We start from the raw sequence: 20,983 nt of genomic DNA on the forward strand, positions 1-20,983 counted from the left end.
GAGGTGTTGCACAGAGGAAGGGGGAAGAGGGGGGTGCACAGTAACAGGTTAAGATGTTGTGTTGTTCACAGTTGTGTGCATGGATGTGGGTCCAAGCTGGATCCACAGGTGTTTCTCCTCATTGTCACCAGTTTATATAACACAGGATGGGTTATTTCATGTTTCATTAACTGTTTAATGTTTCTGTCTCACAATCTTTCAGCCACAGGGATCTGAAGCCAGAGAACCTGTTGCTAGATGAAAAGAACAACATCAGGATAGCAGACTTTGGCATGGCTTCCCTTCAGGTTGGAGACAGTCTGCTGGAAACCAGCTGTGGGTAAGTAATATAGAAAACATTGTGATGCATGCCTTCTAATGCAACATCTGAGTCACCTCCTCAGCAGTTGGAATTTAAATAATGCCAACAATGTCCCGAAGGTAAAAATAAGTCATAGTTGGGGCGTCTAGGTGGAGCTGCTGGCACACAACAGGGAGGAGAAGCAACAGAGAATGATGAGTGGAGCTATCAAGCCCTCTGCTAGCTGCCTTGTTCTCAAAGCCTCCGTTATAGTGCAGCGTTGATCTCTGGAGGAGAGACGGTCGGTGTCTCTCACAGGCTGTGTTGTCTGGCTGTGAGCAGGGCCAGGGCCATGGCCACACATTACTGCTCTCCATCTCCTCATATCTGACGCCGGGTTTTATGATCCAGCAGTCACGACCATGCCAGGCCTATCAATCCCACAACGAGTGTAATGAATTTGCTCGGAAAGTCACTTTCAAAGTCTTCTGTATATGGCCGTCCACACTGTGGGAGTGTTTTTATTTAACCCTGAAGTGTAGTGAAGAGTGCGCAGGGTCACATTTGTCAATAAAAGAAGCAGCACAGTTAATGATGGTTTACTTTTAGGTACTGGGCTCATAAACTCAGTGACAGCATGGATTAACAAGTTTTCACTGCAGAACAGAAAGTTGTGAGATGAGATCTCAATTTGTAAGCATGGCTGACCTCAATTGGTGTACATGAAGCAAATCGGCATCCTTTTTATTATTGATTCTTTATTTTTTGTTATTTGTAGCTACCGAGGCTGAAACAGTATAGCTCATAGTGAAACTAGGTTTGATCAATCTTTGTAGGAATACTTCAAAGCTAATTTTGTGATTTACATTGCTTCGTATGGAAATTTGGCTTTTCTTTGCTCATAAAATCTGATGTGTCTCAAAGCTGGTATGGACTGATACATCGAGCATGACCGAAATGCATTCCCCTACTTAACCTGCCACCCCTTCACATACAAATGTGAAATAACTGCACTAAAATAACTCTGCAAAGAAGATCACTGACTTTCTCATCCAATGATTGGCGTAATTTTTTGTCGTCGGTGGGTGGAGTGAACTATTGTGTTGGGACAAAATCTTTACTTGTGCCACATTTAACAGTGTCCGTTCACCACAATGTTGTTTAGTTAGTTAGTTTCACTTGAGTATAGCTAGTTGGTTACCTTGCTTGCTAATCAACACCATCAATCCAATGTCAGACTGAGTTTATGTAAAGAAAGTTCAGTTTATGTAAAGATTTGAAATACATGTTAAAGTGAGGTGCAGATATATATTTTTATCTTCATTGCAAGATTATTCTACTGACCCCATCTGATTACACTCAAAAAATAACCATTGGGTTTATCCTCACTGTTAAACATGAACACATCACTTACTGGATACATCTGCAGTTTTAGAAAAAAATAAAAAAGAAAAATCTGAATCACTCCAGAAATGCTTAAAAAATGTGGTGGTACAGATAGCACATCAGATGTAAACCTAGGGGTGAAGCACTTTAGATTTTTGGCTGATTCCTGGTGATCTGAATGTCTGTGGGGGAGTCTTTGCTCTGTGGTTACACATGACACTGCACACAGGGCTGGGAGATAGAGAGGCCCTGTGACATCTGTCCCCAGCTCAGACCTGATTCTGTCCAGATTATAACTCCAAATCAGCCATAGCTGAAATTACACACACACTTGCATACACGCAATTCAGCAAACACACATGCGCGCGCACCGCTGGCGAGGCTTAGTTCATCCCTGACCCCCAAAGACCCTTTGTCCTCCTCTTGTTTGGTTGTCTCTCTGCCTGTCTCTTTCTGTCTCTGACTCCCTCCCTCTCTATAATACACACACACTCTCATTTAAGCATGTGCGTGCACACACACAAACATGCAGCTGAAACTGTTGCATAATTTTTTTCCAGCAGTAGCACAGCGCCTAAGCTCTTATGACTCATCGGTAGAGATCAGGCCAACTGAGAGCAGTGTGCATAGCTATCTGCAAGTAAAATGTGCGTGATTGAGTCATTCCGCAGCCACGATGACCACAGTGAAGTGTTTTCTTTTCCTAGAAAGGCCATAGGATTCGACAGCTCTTACTCAGCTTTTTGCTTTATCCTGTAGACCAGCTGTATCTATATTTGACTGCATTCTGCTTCCATTCTGAGTGATTCTGCTAACTGATCCCGGTGCAGTGCATCTGCTTAGTCCCCAGTGTACACTTACAAAGTGCTAAAGGTACTTGTTGCAGGTGGGAACACAGCGCTGTCTTACAGAGATGCAGGCGCACACACAGCAAGCAAACACACACACACACACACACACACACACACACTCCCACACACAGCCAAGCAAAGCGGTTCTGTTTTCGTTCCACTCTCAGCTCCATCACCATATCCAGTTCTGCTTGCAGTGTGTGTCTCACAGGTATGTGCAAGCACCATTTGTGTGTGTTTGTTGGTGCCTAATTCAAGAGAATGCACCATACGCTGTGTGTGTCTGTGTATGTGTGTGTGGTTATTGATTATTCATGCTCTTCTGACTGTCCCATCTCTAAGTGTAGATATGACAGTTTTTAATTAAATGCATTTATCTGGTCCCCTTCTCACCATGCAGCAGTCTGACACAAATGTATTCCATTTGCCACGGGTAATGGAGCTGAGTGAAGATGAGACTCGCCCCAGGTAGAGTAGGGGGAGCCTCGCAGCACATACATAAATACATAAATACAGACACGCAGACGTATAGATGAGCAGAGGCATTGACGAGCACATACAAATATGGATCCAGGAACACACACAGAGCCCGCTCCTCTGTCTCTCTCTGGCTGCATAAGCCCAGCTGCGAGTTCATCAGTGCTTGCTGTTTAGTTCTGTTGCTCTGATTGATGAAGGGAAATTATCTTGTATGCAGTGAGGGCCCACATGTATTTTGTTCGAAAAGATGAATTTTCAGGAAGATGAGCTGCATGTCTCAGTGTCTCCTCAGTATCGTCAGCCCATACTGTTCTTTGACTCTTGCTTTAGGAACTCATATGATACTCTTCTTGTAGACTGTGTGCAATATGAGGGATATGGTGAACTTGTTTGAACTGGAAGTCCAGAGATCTCTTTGCAGTGCAGACACTCTGACACTGATAAGCTCGTCACTGTGGATAAATACAGCTTTTAATGCATCTTTATCATTTCTGTCTTCCTTTATGTTAAGGAGAAAACCACTCACAGCAGCATTGTGTCCCACTACTGTTTTGTTGCTCTCAGAATATAGCCAAATTTTCTGATTTTCTGAAAAGAGTAAATGAGCTTTAGCGAACCACAAGAAAAGACTGATGTTATGTCAACCCACGCACAACTGTTCTTCAAAAGACCGCATTTTTCACTCCAGTCAGAGTGATATGGCTCTCAAGGGTTCTTATTTATCTGTAGTATCCCAGTCTATAATCTGAACTGCTCGTGTGAGCAGCTAGAGATTTTTTCTATCATAATGTAAATTTCATGACTTATGGGCTTTCATATGAGACCAGAATTTTAATGTCATTAACTCAGATGCATTTAAATTACCTTTATTTATAACAGGATGTTCACCAGTCAGCGTGGCTCCTGTTGGGAGAGAGTAAACTATTTTTGGAGAGTATTAAAAGTGCAAAAGCTTATATATTTCACCAATGTTTGCCATGTAAAATTAGATATATACTTTAGGTAACATGGCTGGCTGATTTAATTGCGTGTTTTAATATTGACAAGCTGAGATGCTTTTATTCCAGTCTTTACCTGTTTGCCACCCAAAGCTTCTGCAGATAATGAGTTTATAGTATTCTTGCTGGCTCCAGCTGTGGCGCGTGGCCCTCATGAGCCATAACTAGTGCAAACCACAGACATGTTTTTTATTTTTATTCCTCACTCATTTGCATAATTCACTATGACACTTGCAATCAGGAAGGCCATATTTGCATAGGCTCGCATTTGAACTTCCCCGCATTGACACGGTGGCGGTGTTTGTTATCGGCCAGTATTTTGACAGCCTGAGGAAGCCGGGCCGTCAGAGCTGGTATTCATGAGTACGCAAGACAACAGCTGAGCTAATGGGCACCATGTTTACAGACTTCAGATAGTCTCTCATTAGAGCCAGATATGTCGCTATTAGATAAGGCTGAGCAGGAGAAGGAGCTGGAAGACGTATCACCGGGCTGAGAGGTTTGGGGGAGACAGATGCCTGATTTGCTTCCCGTATGCTGTCACATGAGAGGCAAAGAAACATCCTGAAATTGAAAGGTTGTTTAATTTATGTGATTATAGATTGATGTAAAGCTCTTTATTACCCTTTTCTATGTCAAGATACTGAATTCAGAAATTTGCACGATATCAGAGCACAAGGAAAAGTTCCACGGAGTATGTAAAGAATAACAAGTCGCTCCACAGCCGCTCCGCTCATCCATAGCCATTGGCTTATGGAGCAGCCGTTGCGGGGTAGCTCCATAAATCTTCATACGATATTGATGTGTCAATCTAGTCATTGGGTTTACTGTCAGCCCATCCAGGTGCTGTAAAGATTAGTGGGTCTGTTCACTGTCTGCTGTGAGAGGATGCCCTTGACTGAGCAAGCAGGAGGACATCCAAACACCCTCAGGACGTCTAAACTCTCTGAAGCACATCTTGATCTATGTTCACCGGAGACATTTATTGTCTGCCTAAATTGTTCTTTTCACATTTTCATACAGTAGTGTATGACTGTTTAATGTTTGCTGTGTCATGATTGTATAACTCTCACTTACTTTGCAGTACAGCAGTAGAGATGGAAAAGACTTAATATAATCTAGATTTTTTTTTTTTTTGCCTTCCTGAATTAATTCACTGTTTGCACTTTTCCAACAGATCTCCACACTATGCCTGTCCAGAGGTCATCAGGGTAAGTCATATATATATATATATTTTTTTACAGCTTCATAATACCGTTTCTGCTCTACTAGCTTCTTTCTCATAACCCTCCATCTTATTTTAACCAACCCTAACACTCTTTCCAAATCTGCTAACAAACGCTGTCTTGTCCTCAGGGAGAGAAGTATGACGGGAGGAAAGCAGACGTCTGGAGCTGTGGGGTCATTCTTTTTGCCCTGTTGGTGGTGAGTGTCAGCTTGTTCTTCACTAACTGAGGGTGACTGGGCTGACATACAGTTTAAAATTATAGTATATAGTATATATAGTATAATTTTACCATAAAGTCTTGCCCTCAATTCATTGCCAACAGTATGTCTACCTTTTACACCAGCTGTAATGGGTCAATAGGAGAGAGCAAGTGAACCCTGTGACAGCACAGGAACTACATCGCACTGTGCTTGTTGACTCAAGGCTGACCGTAGCGGAATGAGAGGACGGTGGGAGCTTGAAGCCACCGCAGAGCCTCAAGCATAAACTCAGGGTTCAGGGAGTTAAATCTAAAATCCTAACATTTAGAAGGTCTTAGCAGAAAAATGTTACAGAGACGCCCTCAAGCTGATGTTCTTGCGCAACAGAAGATCAGAGAATAGAAGCATCTTTTTATTCATTATCCTGTATCCACACACATCCATAATCAGGTCTATTCTCCAGCTACATTATGTCTGTGGTTCCCCAGCCGTGCAGCCCTGAAGCTTTGTTTCATCAACAGCTGTACTGTAGTTCCTACACACTCCTGCTCCATGAATAATTCATGCAGCCAAACTGAAAGAAGAGAGCCCAAAATAAATACCAACGCTGACAGGGCGGCTTTTGGCCACAGGCCCTGTGTATTTGTCTTTGTTTTTTGCCTCTTTCTCCCTCACTCTGTCTCATACGTGTGTGTTTACTTTTGTTAAGGACAGTCTCCCTTGTACTCTTGTGTTGCATAAACCTGATGTTGTTTACCGCTGTCTCCATTGTGACCGTGCTTCTCTCACTCCAAACAAAAGTTGTTGTTTTTTTTTTTTTTTTTTTTTCCACTGTCACTGTTTGACTGCAGATGAATATTGTCTTTCTACTGTTTCGTCCTGCTGTCTGGCTGCGAGATAACCATTTGTCTGATTGTGGGAGACATGAATACTCCCCAGCAGTTAGACTGCGCTCAGATCATCTGTTATACAAGCCTGCCCTCTTTTTTTCCTCCTCATTTCTCAGCTTTTCTTTCTGTCTTCCTAACCCCCCTTCCATCTTGTCTTCTGGTGGAGGTTGTCATTCATCAAACAGCCACATCTGTGAGGTGTCAGCTGGCTCTGATAAATGACTCTGATGAGAGAATGCTAAATGAACGAGGTAAATGAGAAAGCTGGGTAATTATTAGAAAAGCCCTGTTTTCAGCTCACTGCTGTTTATTATTTATTTTGCATCACGGCTGAGGGCAGAATTCTCTAATTGGAGAGTTGAACGAGTTGAGAAAACGAGCCTGTTCTTTAAGTCATACAGGATTAAGACTTAAAAATGTGGTTTCGTTTCTTTTGGCGAACCTTGATAATCATTCACATTCTCTCTCCCCCCCCCCTTCTTTTCTGCCCTCGATCGAGTGAAGTCTTATTTTTCCGTTCCTAATGCTGCCATAAAAACAAGTACAGATTGTTTCTGTTTCTCCTCTCCTTAGTTTTTCGTTCCTACGCCTACAGAACATCTTCACCGTTTCTTTTCTCTTGTCTCACTCTCTGCTTCTTGCCCATGTTTCTCAAAAGGGCGCCCTGCCGTTTGATGATGACAACCTGAGGAATCTTCTGGAGAAGGTGAAGTTGGGAGTGTTTCACATGCCACACTTCATCCCTCCAGACTGTCAGAACCTTCTCCGCGGCATGATCGAAGTGGATGCTACCAAAAGACTAACGGTCAGTTCAGTAATGAGACTGGATGACACCAAGTCAGTATGATTATGTTCATATACGTTTGTGTGCTTTTTGTCTTGGGCTTCTTTTCTTACCTTTAGCATGGCCCCTTAGTCTCAGTGGTTGAAATAATCAAGCTACAATGACATTAGAGATAATAACTTCCAGGTGAGGTCCAAAATGAATAATTTCCAAACTGCTGCTACAACACTAGACAGGAGGTAACTGCATATAAATTCCCATGGTTTTAGAAGAAAGAAGAAATTATACCCATATGTGATTGACAACCATGTGGCTGTAAGTGTATGTTATATATAATAACCCACTGCCTTTGCACTCATGTTAGCACACAAAATATTAAGGTCTTATGAGCCTCTGCAGTCCATGTTGTTATTCCTCAGCAGTATGCATGATGTGTCTCTATACTACATGAAGGTACACAGTACTCTTTGCACCTTATTATGCACAATTCATACGTTCTCAGTGGCTCAATAAGACCTGAATTATATCTGTATTGAATATTTCATGTTTGTAGTCCACGACCAGGGCTGTTTACTAATGATGTTGTAGAAGCAGCAAAACACATTCTGATGTTATTTGAGACAGTATTCATACAAAAAAACACCAGACATATCAGGTCTGCGTTAAGAGAAGAAAATCATTATTTTTCAAATTCACAGTAAGCTGGGGAAAACTTGTAACGCTTCAAGGAGAGAGCAAGATGGCAGAGATACACAGTCAAACTAAAGTGGCTAATATCAACTCGGCGCTGCCAAGCCAACCATTGTCTTTTTGTTTGTTTCTTCTTTCCATCCTTGTGTTCCAAAAGTGTTTTCCTCATCCCCAATTCTGTTTGAGTTCTCCCCTAAGAACAGGGTGTGAATTCAGGAGAGGACTGCTGTTTGTGTTCTCTCCCTCCACACTGTTTAGTGTACTCATCACAATGCCAGTCCCTCTCTACACAGCAACTGATCACCTTGGCAAGGTGGCTGGATGAGAGTGGGAGAAGGCAGAAAGATGTAAAGGGCAGAGAGTCGGGAGAGAGAGATAGAGAGAGAGACAGAGACGGACAAAGGGAAATGTAAATAATGAAAGTAGCCAGAGAGCTCAAAAAGTACATACTGTACTTCACAGAAAGATGGAGATGGCCTTTGTTCTTGTCCTGCTTTTCACAATCAGACTTCCCACAAGGGATACAGACATGCTTACAAGTTACTGTATCTGCACCCATGCAATATAAAACCCCACATTTTTACATGCATACTGTATGTATGTACACGCCCTGTCCAGGTGTTTTGTGGATCAGTGCAGTACGCAAAGCAGTTTTCATGCACTGGCCTGTAAGCAAATGTGTTGACATCACCTGGAAGTGGATGCTGCAGCTCCATTTTCCCATGCCTTAGCTTATCTTTCACAGTGTCAGAATGACTTTAACTAACAGAATAGTGAAAGACACCAGTAAAAATAGATCAGAAAGCTACAAAGAAAGAGATGCTCATTTGCAGTGGGGGCTGACAACTTTATGGTGGAGCCCTTCAGATAAGCAGCAAGCGTTGAGACATCAGCTAGAGAGACCCCACCTCTTTGGTATGCTGTGTGTACACTATATATTTTATTTTTCTGCTCTCTCTGCCTGACGAGGACAGGTCACCCTGAGATCCCCTAGATATGTCCACCAGCCTCCAGCACTGTCCTCGACAAAGCGTTACACGTGGACAGGGCTGCTGGGAGAGAATATGCTACCTGTCCGCCCCCCTCTCGTGCATGAGGGCTCCAAACAGAGCTCCGGGGATGTGTTGTAACCTTACAGAATGTCAAATAGCCCTGTTAGATTGAGCATTCCTAGAGTTTAGTGGTGACCACCCAGTCAGGGACGAAGACGGGTACACTCAAGGGTGGGAAAGACACCATATGGGAACATGTTCTTTTGCTAGGGATTATTTATAATAATGTTGACAGTAGTTTGCTGAATCAAATCAATAGGGTAATCAGACCATAACTACGGGCTGTGTTTCGATACGTCTATTGTCACCCTCTGTTAATTAGATTTTGCAAGTAGATGCACATAGGTATACACACACGCACAAAACCAAGGCCCCCGCAGAGCCTGAGTGGGAGGGCACGTACCCAGGCTTAAGGGGCTTAGCTCAATAAAAGCCTTTCTCTTCATTTCCTGTCTGTGTAAGCGGGGCCCCGGAGGTGAGCAGGACAGCCACCTCAACACAGTCATCTCATCTTCACTATTCAAATGAACGCAGACACCCTGGAAAGATCTTCCTCCTCGTGATCCCTGGCTAATGAAGAGGATTGGCTAGCTTATTATATTAAAGAGCAGTTCATCACAGACAGATAATACCCTCACGGGGACGGCACAGATGAAGTACCAAGGTTACTGGAATGAAAATATAGGAAGTGTGTGTGTGTGTGTGTTTTTGTGTCAAATAAAATTGACCTCACTCACACTTTACTGCGGTTAAATTTGACAAATGCACTGAAACCGCTAGTTTCTTTAATCATCACCGGGTGTGACCCTCTAAAGACTCCTATTAACCAATCCTGGTGTCTAGTGTCTCTGGTTCTCTTTGCCTTTCTTGCTGATATGGGGTACTTCAAACATCCTTCTGTTGCTGCTCACCCAGTAATACTGCCTTACAAAAGGAGAGAGCAGTAACTACAGAAAGTGAAGTGGGGAAAAAAATCAGTGTAACAAAAAAGCTTCATTTTCTTCCTGATATGAAACCTAGAAAAAAATGTTACTGCTGTATTTATATGATCAGAGACTACAATATAGCAAACTCAATTGCTAAGATGTTGGAGCATCAAAGCTATTTCTCCCCATTGCCGCACCCAACCTGATCTCTCTCCTTGCCCTAATAAACAGCCATAGTATGGTTGAGATGCATACACATTTGTATCAGTGCAAGCTTGCTTGAGAATTAATTTATACAGCACCTAGAAAATGATATACCTGAATATACACACTTACACACACCTAACCAAGCCAGTATTGCAGCAGCAATCCCGTCTGCCTGAGTGAAGGCAGCTGGAATTGGTACTGTCACATTTAGAGGCTGATTGATGCGATACTGCATTTCAAACCACATCACTTTCAAGCCTGTGTGTGATATCGGTCTCTTGCCTCCAGGCCTTCAATAAAAGTTGGAGAGAGTGGTTCACCCACCGGCCTGTATCTGACAGGCAGGGTGTCTCTGTCAATACCGTGACCTCTGTGGGAGCAGACAGGAATCACCTATAGTCAGTAACCTCAGTCTGCCGCCGCTCTGTGCTCGCACTGATATCACAGGAAAGGTGTAGGGGTAGATCCTCTGGGACGGTGAACACATCGAGACATTGATGGAGACACACACATAAGAACTATGCCTCTAAATAAGTGACAATAATTAGAGCTGCTATGTGCATCTCCTGTGGCTCCACGACAACAGCGGGAGCAAATTAAAAAGTCCCAGCAGTGACACTGATCCTGTTTTTCCTCTGTGGGCAGTTAAAACACGGCAGAGTCATTCTAACGGACATCTTCCTTTGTTTTGCCCTTTCACCCGCTGTTTCTGTCTCTTTCTGCTTTCCCTTTCTTGCGAAAGGACCGCGTTGACAGTGTTGGGTGACAAAGTGGCCACATTATAAGTGTGATGACAAGAGCAGTATTGAGAGAGCGAGCATGTGTGTTTGTGTGAGTAAGAGAGATGGGAAGAGAATGAGAATGGGAGATTCCCTTTAGACCAGAGGGCTTGGCAGGGTCAGCAGTGTGTGTGAGGGAGATAATATTCTGTGTATAGCTCAGTGGTATCACCTCTCTCTTTTTTTCTTGCTGCACCTCTCTCTGTCTCACTCCTCTTTTCTCAATAAGTTGTTTTTCCCATCGGCAGTATTAATATTTGAAGGCCTCATTATTTACCCCCACCGTTCAGTCTGGCTGTATTGTCCTGTTGCATTTCCATTAAGCCAGTAAGCTCAAGGCTTAGAAGCCATACTGCATCAGACATTTCTATACACAGGCACTGATTGATGATTCTGTTGCTGTTGGTTGTTTTCCTAGTACCAAAAAGATGATAAAATGATTCAAATAAAATGTGTTGCTGTTGCACTCACTGTTTATTTTCTCATGTCTTTTACAGTTAGAACAGATCCAGAAGCACACATGGTACATGTAAGTACTCTTCTCCATCTTTCCTTCCTTTTTACACTACTCTCCTCCTCCTCCTCCTCTCTTAGCCTATTCTACGGGCTTGTATACCTGAAGGGAGCTACCACAAGATAAACGACTTTGAGTTTCAGCCCCGTACACAAGAGTACATTTGAGTGGGGCATGACTCCACTCTTGGGGATGTAGGGGTAAACTCGTAGTGCATGAAAGAGGATGTGCCACATATGGTCAGCTGAGCAGGGAGGCAGCAGCGGAGGGAAAATAAGCGTGGACGTGGTGGAGGGTGAACTCACCTAACCTCGGTGTTCCCACCATTTAACTTTCACAACAGAGTGTACCCACTTTTTAAAGCTACCATAAATCTTTTGAGAAAATGTGTGGTGCAGGTCATCGTGCTATGTAGTTTTTTTATATTATAATATCCTCCCTTTAATAATCGTATCATCACCATCTAGAAATTGTAGTGGATTCACCCAAAGAGCAACTTAAAGATAAGATTGTAAAGGTTCTTTCACTCCAAGAGCAAAGATGAATCATGGGTGGAGGTTGTGAGTCCCGAACGGAGCTGAGTTATGGTTTCTGTCGTCTGCTGAAAGATCATGCAAACTGACAGTGAGACTGATAAAAGAAACAGGAGCAGACAAGAGGAGAAGAGCTGAGAGAGAAGACTAATGTAGTGTAAGTGAGGAAGACGCCTGGCTCTCCGTCTCTGCGTGGCAACCTGGCTGGCCAAGTGACTGGCTGAATGAATGAATGCAAAATGAATGAATTAGAGGAGGATTTTAGTCTGACAAATGTGGCTGTGGGCTGTTTCCCAGAAGCAACTAGTCAGCCCTGTGTAAAAATGAAACATGGTCATCTATTCAAAGTACAACTTTATATTTTTACAAATTCAAATATGGGCATCCACTCCTATTGTTTGTTTGATAATGTCATTAGTTGATGCACTTCATTACAATCTTTCAGCAGCAGCTGAGTGGAGCTGTGGTGCTGAAAGGACAGCGCCAGGCCAAACTGCCTCCACCAGGTTCTCTAATCATGAGCAGTGGACAAACACGCACTCAGCTGCCAGTTTATTAGGAAGTTAAAACTAATGCAATCTAATATAACAATCTTGCAATAAATCCTGCCTTCATAATGGTAATGATTTATTTTGAAGCTGTTTAGAGAGCTGTTGATCCAACTTTATGGTCATATTGGTGGCTGTAGTTTGTTGTGATGTTGAATTGTATTGTAATATGCTGAGAGGTCCACATTTTCTATAATGGTTTAATCAAAAATCAACCGTACGACCTTCATTAAGGCAGGATTTATTGCAGTGCTGTTGCAGTGGACTGCATTTGTTGTAGCAAGGTGGACCTAATAAACTAGCATCTTAATGTAGTTTTCCTTATGTACAAATCAAATGTGTACAGGGGTAGTGTCGGGGTCAACAGTCACCATAGAGCTGGTTCACAAGTTCACAGCATGTAGAAAGGTGGATGTTTTTAATGACTGCCTATGGGGTTTATGCTTTACTGGGCTCACTGGAGGGGGAAAAAAATCGAATAAGGGAAATGATTAGATATAAATGTACACTGTGTATATATCAGTGTCTGTGTGTATTTGAACATTTATAGAAACAGAAAATGGATGTGGTCTCTGAAACAGACACCTAGAATCTTCCAGAAATCCTCTAGAAAATGGTATTGTGCGCAGTTTAGGCTTTCATTTTAAATCCCAAAGAATAAAGATCCGCCTGTGTTCTCCCCAGACACATGAAGACAAAAGAGAGTCAGAGAGAAGTGACATAACTAGGAGAGTGTCGGGAGAAAGAAAGAGGGAATAATGAAAAAACTAAGTTTGGAAAACAAGCCAAGAGGAGAGAGGGAGATTGTAAAACTCAACAGCATGACTCAGTCGTCTGTCTGCGTTTTCGTGAGCGTGATGACCACAGTTCACCCTCTGAAGCTTACATGCAAAATGACTAAACCTGGGGAAAATACGTGACTGTGAAAATTTCATAATGTGAACCAGGGTCGTAATGAGGTAAACATGTTGCCCCAGATGACCAAGAGGCAAACAAACACTGAAATACTTCACATAATGTGTTTTCTGTTTACAGTACATACTCTGAATCTGTAAATCTCCATAATGTGGATAAGGTGTACAAAAACAATTTAGACCTGCTCAGATTTACTGAAGTATTATAGTTAGTACAGTAGTAGGGACCAAATGGCTGTCAGTGCCCTTATTTGTGTCATACTTTATTAATTTATTTTTTTATTTTTTTTGCATTCCCAGAGGGGGGAAGAACGAACCAGAGCCAGAGCAGCCTGTGCCCAGGAAGGTGACCATCCGCAGCCTGCCCTCTGCGGACGATATCGACCCAGACGTGCTGGACAGCATGCACTCCCTGGGCTGCTTCAGAGACAAAAACAAACTACTGAAAGACCTGCTCTCGGATGAGTGAGTGAAAGGAGGGGCAAAAGTGAGGCATGGGCAAAAGAAAGAGGTTTGATGAAGAAGAAAAAGCATGAGAAGACAGGGAGAAAAGAACAGGGCTGTGCTGTGGTTACAATAAAAGGAGAGAGGAGTGACTGCAGTGGAGGGATGGGTGTGTGGTGTCCACAGATGGCCTTGTTTTTTTTTGTTTTTTTTCTCTGGCTCTTATGAAATCCTGTGAGGCTGTCACTTCAGATGTCAGAAGCCATAGATCACTTAACTGTTATCACACAGCGCTTACACCACTTGCTGCTGGATACATTCCCCCCAAACTGATCTGACTTGCACTGTGAACATGCTCCTGGGTCACATTGTATATGTTCTGCCGCGTCATGTTTGCGTCTCAGTGACAAGCTTTTGCTCCTGTGAATATGCATTTATACTGAGGATACTTGCCTTGCAGCCATTCATACACTTGTTGTTATCAGTATGAGCATACAGACGAGGTTTTTTAGTTTCTTTCTGCTTTTCTTTTCTATCACCTTCCCCTCTATTTTACATGTGCCCAGCCTCTCCTATTTAATACTAAACGAGCATTACTGTATCACTTTCCCCTCTCCCCATCTCTTCCGTTCACTTCCTTTCTCCTGGGAGCATCCCGTAATAGTGCTGGACTAGAGGAAAATCTGCGGTCTCTATCTCCCCTCCCTTGGCTCATTTTAGCTGAAGTTGCAGGTCCTTGTCTCTTTGCCTCCTACTGCTTTCCAATCTGTCTTTATTATGGAAGGCCAATCCCTGGGCCTTTTGCATAGAGAGTATTGGCCTAGAGGCTAAAGATATTAGGCTTCCTGAGTTACGGGGAGAGAAAAGGATGAACTCATAATGTTTTGATACTTTCATAAAGTTACCAGCAGACGCTGCATATGGAGATCGGGCATGTCCTAAAAAATATATGCAGAATATTATATGATGGCTTAATGATCTGTAAAACTAAACTTTTGTTTTAATGATGGAAGCTATTTAGTAGCTGTTTCACAATGCAGCCAAAAAGATTAAAGGACATTAATCATAGTGAGGGTTTTTCCAGTTTAATGTCCCAGTTTTTAAGCTCTTGTAAACCTTGCCGGTGCACAGACAGTATATATGTTAATGCTTTTTTGTACACATCATGCGTAGGTGTTATTCTAATAATTGTACTTTTCCAGATATCTCAACAGTGTTTTTTATCACTCTCCTCTTTGCAGTGACAACCAAGAAAAGATGATCTACTTCCTGTTGCTGGATCGTAAGGAGAGATACCCAAGTCAGGAGGACCAGAACCTTCCCCCTCGCAATGAGATTGGTGAGGCATGAACAGAAAATGGAAGTATACAAAAAATAAGGAATGTAATAAGCATTTAAATGTCATTAAAAAATAACTAAAGAAAAGAGCATAGCAGGAGAAAATAGAAATAAATCCGTATGCCACACAGTATGTCTGAACAATACCACAATGTGACAAGAATCTTTACTTTAAATGGATTTCAATAGACATCTGTTTACACAAGAAAAACAAGCCAATTTAGACAATAACTGCTGCAAGAAGTTAACTGATGAATGTTCCTACTACAGTATCTGAGCCACTCTGCAGTGTTTTCCTCCCTCAGAAGAAATTGGATCAGCTCCAGTGGCGGTGGATTGACTCTCCAGTAGAAAAAGCTTTCTGTATATTGAAAATAGACAAGCTTCTCAATGAAATGTAGTCGCAGAAATAGAAAGTGTCAATAGGCCATAGATTTTTATTTATTTATTTTTAACTGTCAGCTGCAACTGCTTCAGTTCAGATATTAACTCATCAAAAAATATATATATTCTCCCATTGGTAAACCACAACCCAGCACAAGATATCCACCCACAGAAATCTGAGCAGAGACAGAAATGCTCTACTTAGACTTCTGCCAGGGTTGTTCTCTGACAGGAGAGCTACAATAGGAGGAGTATTATGTGCAAATGTGTGTGTGAGTGTATGCGTGTGTACTGTGAGATACCGACATTTTGATGAATAGACTCCCTCTTCAGTGAATGTGATACAGTCAATACAATGGCCATTAGTTCAAGGTCTGGGAGGAAACCATTACTTATTCACTATTAGTTAAAATGTCAATGTGATCAGCAGTGAGCATCACTCAAACACTCACACATATGCACACCATGCCCAAAACTGTAGATATATACACTTAACGGGCAGAGACGTCAGGTGCATTGTGTGTGTGTGTGTGTGTGTATTCCGCTTACTGCAGATCCTCCAAGGAAGCGGGTGGACTCTCCCATGTTGAACCGTCACGGCAAGAGGAGACCGGAGAGGAAGTCCATGGAGGTCCTCAGTGTTACAGACGGAGGCTCGCCTGTGCCTGCCAGGAGGGCTATTGACATGACGCAGCATGGACAAAGGTACGCGTGGAGGTGAAACAAATTTTTTTTAAGAATCAATAAACTTTTCAAATGAACAAATAGAGACAGACATACAGTAGTCCTGTGTGTGTGTGTGTGTGTGTGTGTGTGTTGATGTACTGTGTGTGTGGAGGATCTCGCAGCCCAGCTGTGTTTTAGAAGGTCTGACAGCGAGTCGGGCTCTGGTGTCAGCAGGCTACATTGTGGATAAACATAAACAGAGACTGACTCTCTGCTTGCTTTGTCTCCTGTCTCAATGTAGTAAATCAGTGTACAGTAAAAGCTTGGATATTCCTGACGCCAGTACAAAATGCAGCAAAGAAGAAAGGTATTCACTTGTCACTCACTCCCCATGCTTTCAACCTCCTCTTGCTCCATGTCTCGCCCTCGCGCGAGGGAGACGTCTGTGGCAGGAGAAAGATGCAGCGGAGCTCTGTTGCTTTGTTTTAAACAGTGATGACACATGCAGCATGCGGTAGCTTCGGTCAGGTCTATTTTAGTAAGCTATAACTCATCTGGAAAATAAAAGTAAGAACCGCTGGGTGCCACAGAGTCAACAGTTTTAGCATGGCAGTTCCTAAAGTTTTGCTTAACTCTTTTAATTAACTTAATTTTTAAACTGAGGAAGACTGCGCATTTGAAATTCAGAGCCTTAATATCTACAACCCCACTTTTCCAGTGTTAGCTCAATTATCTCCTTTTTTTTTCATAATCTGAATGCATTGATAATCAGCTTCTCCCATACTGTGTCCCACTTTCTCCAGATGCAGAACATTTCTCCATTTCTCTATTTTAGAAATGTACAGGTCGAGAACCACACCCCCAACGAGCTACAGTGGACTGATTTAAAATCTATTTCCTCGTCTTATTCCAACAACCAATATATCATCCCACCACACATTTCTGCCCAGAGGCAGTGACATTTGTGACAGCGGGGGGGAAGATTGAATCTGAGGGGGTGATAACCTGATCTGCCTAATGATAGGCAGATTGGCAGAGTGCTGGAAAAAGCTTTCAGTGGTATGGGACATAAAATGCAGAGGCAGCGACTGAGTATACCATATAGATAAAAAAAAAAAAACTACATAAAGTTATGATGTTAAATATTCATCCAAATGTCAGATGCATGAATAACTTCTCACTCTGTAGTTTGGCAGCAACAAAATATCAAGAATTTATTTCCCACTTTCAGTGGAAGAAGCCACCTCAGACGTTTATTCATTTCAAGAGCTCCCACCTCTAAACACTTCTGCTTAATTCTTTCTGTCCTCTGGTGCCTCCAAGTTTCGCTTTTAGATTCATCTTCTTGTGTTTCATCGCCTCTGCTCCACTCCTTCATCCCTTCAGGCGATCCGTGTCTTATCTCCTCTTTATTTAAAGGTTGCGTTAGTTTAGAAGCTGCCTTCTTCTGCCCTTCGCTCTGACTCATCTGTTTCAGTCAAGTCCAGAATTTCAAAACAGGCCGTTCTGCAAGGAATTTATTGAGCATTAATAGTAACTTCTTAACACCAGCTCATATATCATAGATAGCTGATTGAAGTGCATCACAAAGGGCACTGAAATGAGTGGTTTGAGCCTTCATTTAAAAGAGGTTTACTCATATAAATCTCAGTAAGGGGGCATGCTTGCTTGCAGCATATGGAATAGGTTTGTGTCTGAATCCTACATATATCAGCAGCTGCAGTCATTAAAGAAGCTCCCCTGCATCTTTCTTCCACACTACTTTAAATCAGTGTGTTTTCTCATATCCCTCTATCTCTCACAGGGGCCCCTCCCTACCTTTTCATATCTCCTCTCTCTCTCTCTCTTTCTCCCATGGTCCCTTGTGTGCAGCTGACCTTCAGTCCCAAACGCCCCCCCCTCTGTTAGTTTGGAATTGCTATGCTAATTTTGAAATGCTGCTAGTTTTTCTCTGTCTGGCTGTGGTTGGTTGGAGGTGAGGGGGGAGGGAGGCAGTCCTGTACCACAGCCCCTCCGCCTCCAAATCAAATCAAATCTCTCGCTCTCTCTCGCTATACGTCTCTTTCCCCCCCGACTGCAACTCATAGCTCTCCAGCTGATCTGTGTGTGTGTAGGGGGGAAAGATGTTGGTAACAAAGTCTGTGTGAATCTGGATTTTGTTGTGTTTTTGAACTCTTCTGCCTTATCACGCCCTTGTGTGTGCTTTGTTTGATCATGTGCCTGCTTGTGGGTGTGTGTCTATATAGACGATGGTGTTGGGGAGGCACATATACGTAGTAGAATAACGTCCAAAGATTTGACTGACTTTTTCTCTGAACCTAACCTTATCTTTCCCCGACAGCAAACTTTTGTCGACAGCACAGAAGATTCATAGAACTTCAGATCACAGCGCATCAGAGAGAGGCCTGACTTTGAAACATGTGTTTTGACAGGATACATTTCCACCAGCGCAAATTGTGGAAAAGAGAGAGAGGAAACGGTTTTATCTAGAATTACACAACGAAAAGTGCCCGCGTATCTCCTGTAGGCAGTTACAATCCAAGCAAACTGCCCCGGCCACATTTTCATATGTGTGATTGGTGATTTGACTGTTCCTGTGAAGTATAATTGAATAGATTTGGGATAAATCCTTCAGCAGCCGTGTTGCACAGAAACACACGAGGGCATTCTTGCATGAATGCCCGTTTCATTCTTCATATACCCAAAAGTATCTTAAAAAGACATTTAAAGCTAAACTCAAAGCACAAGAAATCCCACTGATTTAATTTTAAATCTTAACAACATGCCAGGAGAAATGAAGGGAGGTTAATGATATGTAAATGAAATATGGAAAAGTGCTGCAGTGTGAAGAAGAGAATATCAATTGATTTTTTTTCTTTACAGCTCAGCTCTTGTTGCTTCATGCAGTTTGAATGTGTTGGGTTAGTCGGAGCAATCTTAATAAGTCAGGCTCTCATGCTAATTATTGACTAATTTATTTAAGAGGCTCAAATGAGCACAAATAAAGCACCTTTAACACTGATCTCTACAGCAGAAACTGCAGGGGTCTTACTACATTTAGAAATTTGAGGAGCTGAGCTGTGAATATTAATGCACCGAGTCCTCAGGGAGTTGTCAGGGCTCAGGAAAGGAAATGAATTTAAACAGTGTGTTGATTTATTTGAATATCTACTCTAAATAGAGGAACTCCATTGGTAGGACAAACTCAATATAGAGGAGGGAGAAAGGGGAAAAAAATGTCCACTCGCCTCAAATCATGCTAGCAGAGCACATGCATTGTGTTTGGCAGTGTTATTCATTTGCCGTTTGACTCCTGGCACTATCCATTTCGTTTTGCTTCACTTTCGTTTTATTTCAGTCCATGCCCTCATCCCAGAACCTCTTGTACTTGTTCCATTCCCCACAGTCCAACATTAGACCCCCCACGGGTGCTTTGGATGGGTCTCTGACACAGCCAGTGGTGGTCACACACTGAGGACATGAAGCCCTGTTCCAAAACAGGCTCATGGGAAATGTTAGCTTGAGGACTAATGGATGATAGAAAGACTAGAATGGGTAGCAGCATACATACAAGTGCAAGTAAACACATACTTTTTCACATTTACCTCTTGTGGTATCTAGAAAAGCTATGATATTGCTTTATGAGATGAAGCAAATTGATTAATTTTTTTTTTGTTCTAGCAAAGAAATATTGAGAACAGTTACATAAAGGTTACAAAAATATTGATGATACAACTTAAAGCCACAAGTAAAGCTTAGTTTAGTAAAAGTTTGGAAGTATTAACAACAAAATGTACTTTATGTTTTGTAAACGTACTGATAGGCAGCAGTCAGTGTTATTTTGTATGATACTTGATTATTATGACTGTTGTAATTTTAGCTGGTTGAGCTAGTTTTAACTGCTTTAGACTGTTTTGTGCCATATGTAAAATCTTAATCTGCTAACTATAGCTGTCAAATAAATGCAAGGGAGTAAAAAGCACAACATGACTCTGAAATGTGTGGAACAGAAGTTTAACGTAACAAAAAATAGAAATTCTTAAATGTCAGTACCTCAAAATTGTACTTAAGTACAGCACTTCTTCTTCCACTACTGGTGCTCACAGAGGAAGCAGTCTGTCTTTCCAGAAATACTATCCCAGTTACTCTGGATACTCCACACTGTCAACAGTTTTTGTAGAAACTACTACTTCTAGTCCTGCTAACTGGTTCTGCCTCTTGAAATGATGTTTTTCCTTGATACTGTGGCCTGGTGCTTGCTCATGGGGGGAATTGTTGGGTGTCTGTAAATAGTATTATAAAGAATATGGTCTAGACCTACTCTATATGAAAAGTGCCTTGAGATTACTAAAAGAAGTACTCTCTATAGTACAACTGTTGACAGTGTTGTTTTTACCAGAGTAATCAAGACTGATACTGTAAAGAGAAGTTGCTTTAGAGGTTATAAGTAGGGTCATAGGTTTAGCTTATGAGTATCTTTTTATTGCTATGGCCACCACAGAGGAAATTCTGACCCTTTAAAGCAAGCAAGTGTACGCACACAAACACAGAGGGCTCTGCTGACTACGTTAGATGATAAATGATTGCTTAGTTGTGTATGCTGTTCACTATAAATAAAACACTCGTCAACAATAACTCATCATCCCTCCGAAGCAAGGGTGAGCCTCTGACAGCCCATTACTGTACAGCATAACCATCTGAAACATTAGCTTTATAGACCTGCTGGTCCAACACAAACAGATGCAAAGTGCTTCTAACAATATGCTCATAATGGCCTCAGGATGCTGTGTTTTGGTCTGTGTTTAGATGAAGTGCAATTGGCTATGTGCGGACAGGCGCTACAGTGAGCAACTGTGGGCATATCTCAGTGGACCTGAAGGACTTAAATGTA

The 20,983-nt window shown here is 42.2% G+C and overlaps 1 protein-coding gene across 2 annotated transcripts in view; it reads left to right on the top strand.

Annotated features, from left to right (window-relative positions):
* brsk2a (BR serine/threonine kinase 2a) overlaps positions 1-20,983 on the top strand; it is a 155,204-nt gene that overhangs the window by 121,655 nt on the left and 12,566 nt on the right. For both annotated transcript variants that reach the window (XM_051073461.1, XM_051073460.1), the window contains 8 exons: positions 203-319; positions 5,173-5,206; positions 5,352-5,420; positions 6,972-7,118; positions 11,249-11,280; positions 13,561-13,725; positions 14,946-15,043; positions 15,981-16,131. In XM_051073461.1, coding sequence (XP_050929418.1) covers positions 203-319; positions 5,173-5,206; positions 5,352-5,420; positions 6,972-7,118; positions 11,249-11,280; positions 13,561-13,725; positions 14,946-15,043; positions 15,981-16,131 — 813 coding nt within the window. The remainder of the gene's footprint in view (positions 1-202; positions 320-5,172; positions 5,207-5,351; positions 5,421-6,971; positions 7,119-11,248; positions 11,281-13,560; positions 13,726-14,945; positions 15,044-15,980; positions 16,132-20,983) is intronic.

Source organism: Lates calcarifer, linkage group LG10, assembly GCF_001640805.2.
Source record: "Lates calcarifer isolate ASB-BC8 linkage group LG10, TLL_Latcal_v3, whole genome shotgun sequence".
NCBI classification, from domain to species: domain Eukaryota; kingdom Metazoa; phylum Chordata; class Actinopteri; family Centropomidae; genus Lates; species Lates calcarifer.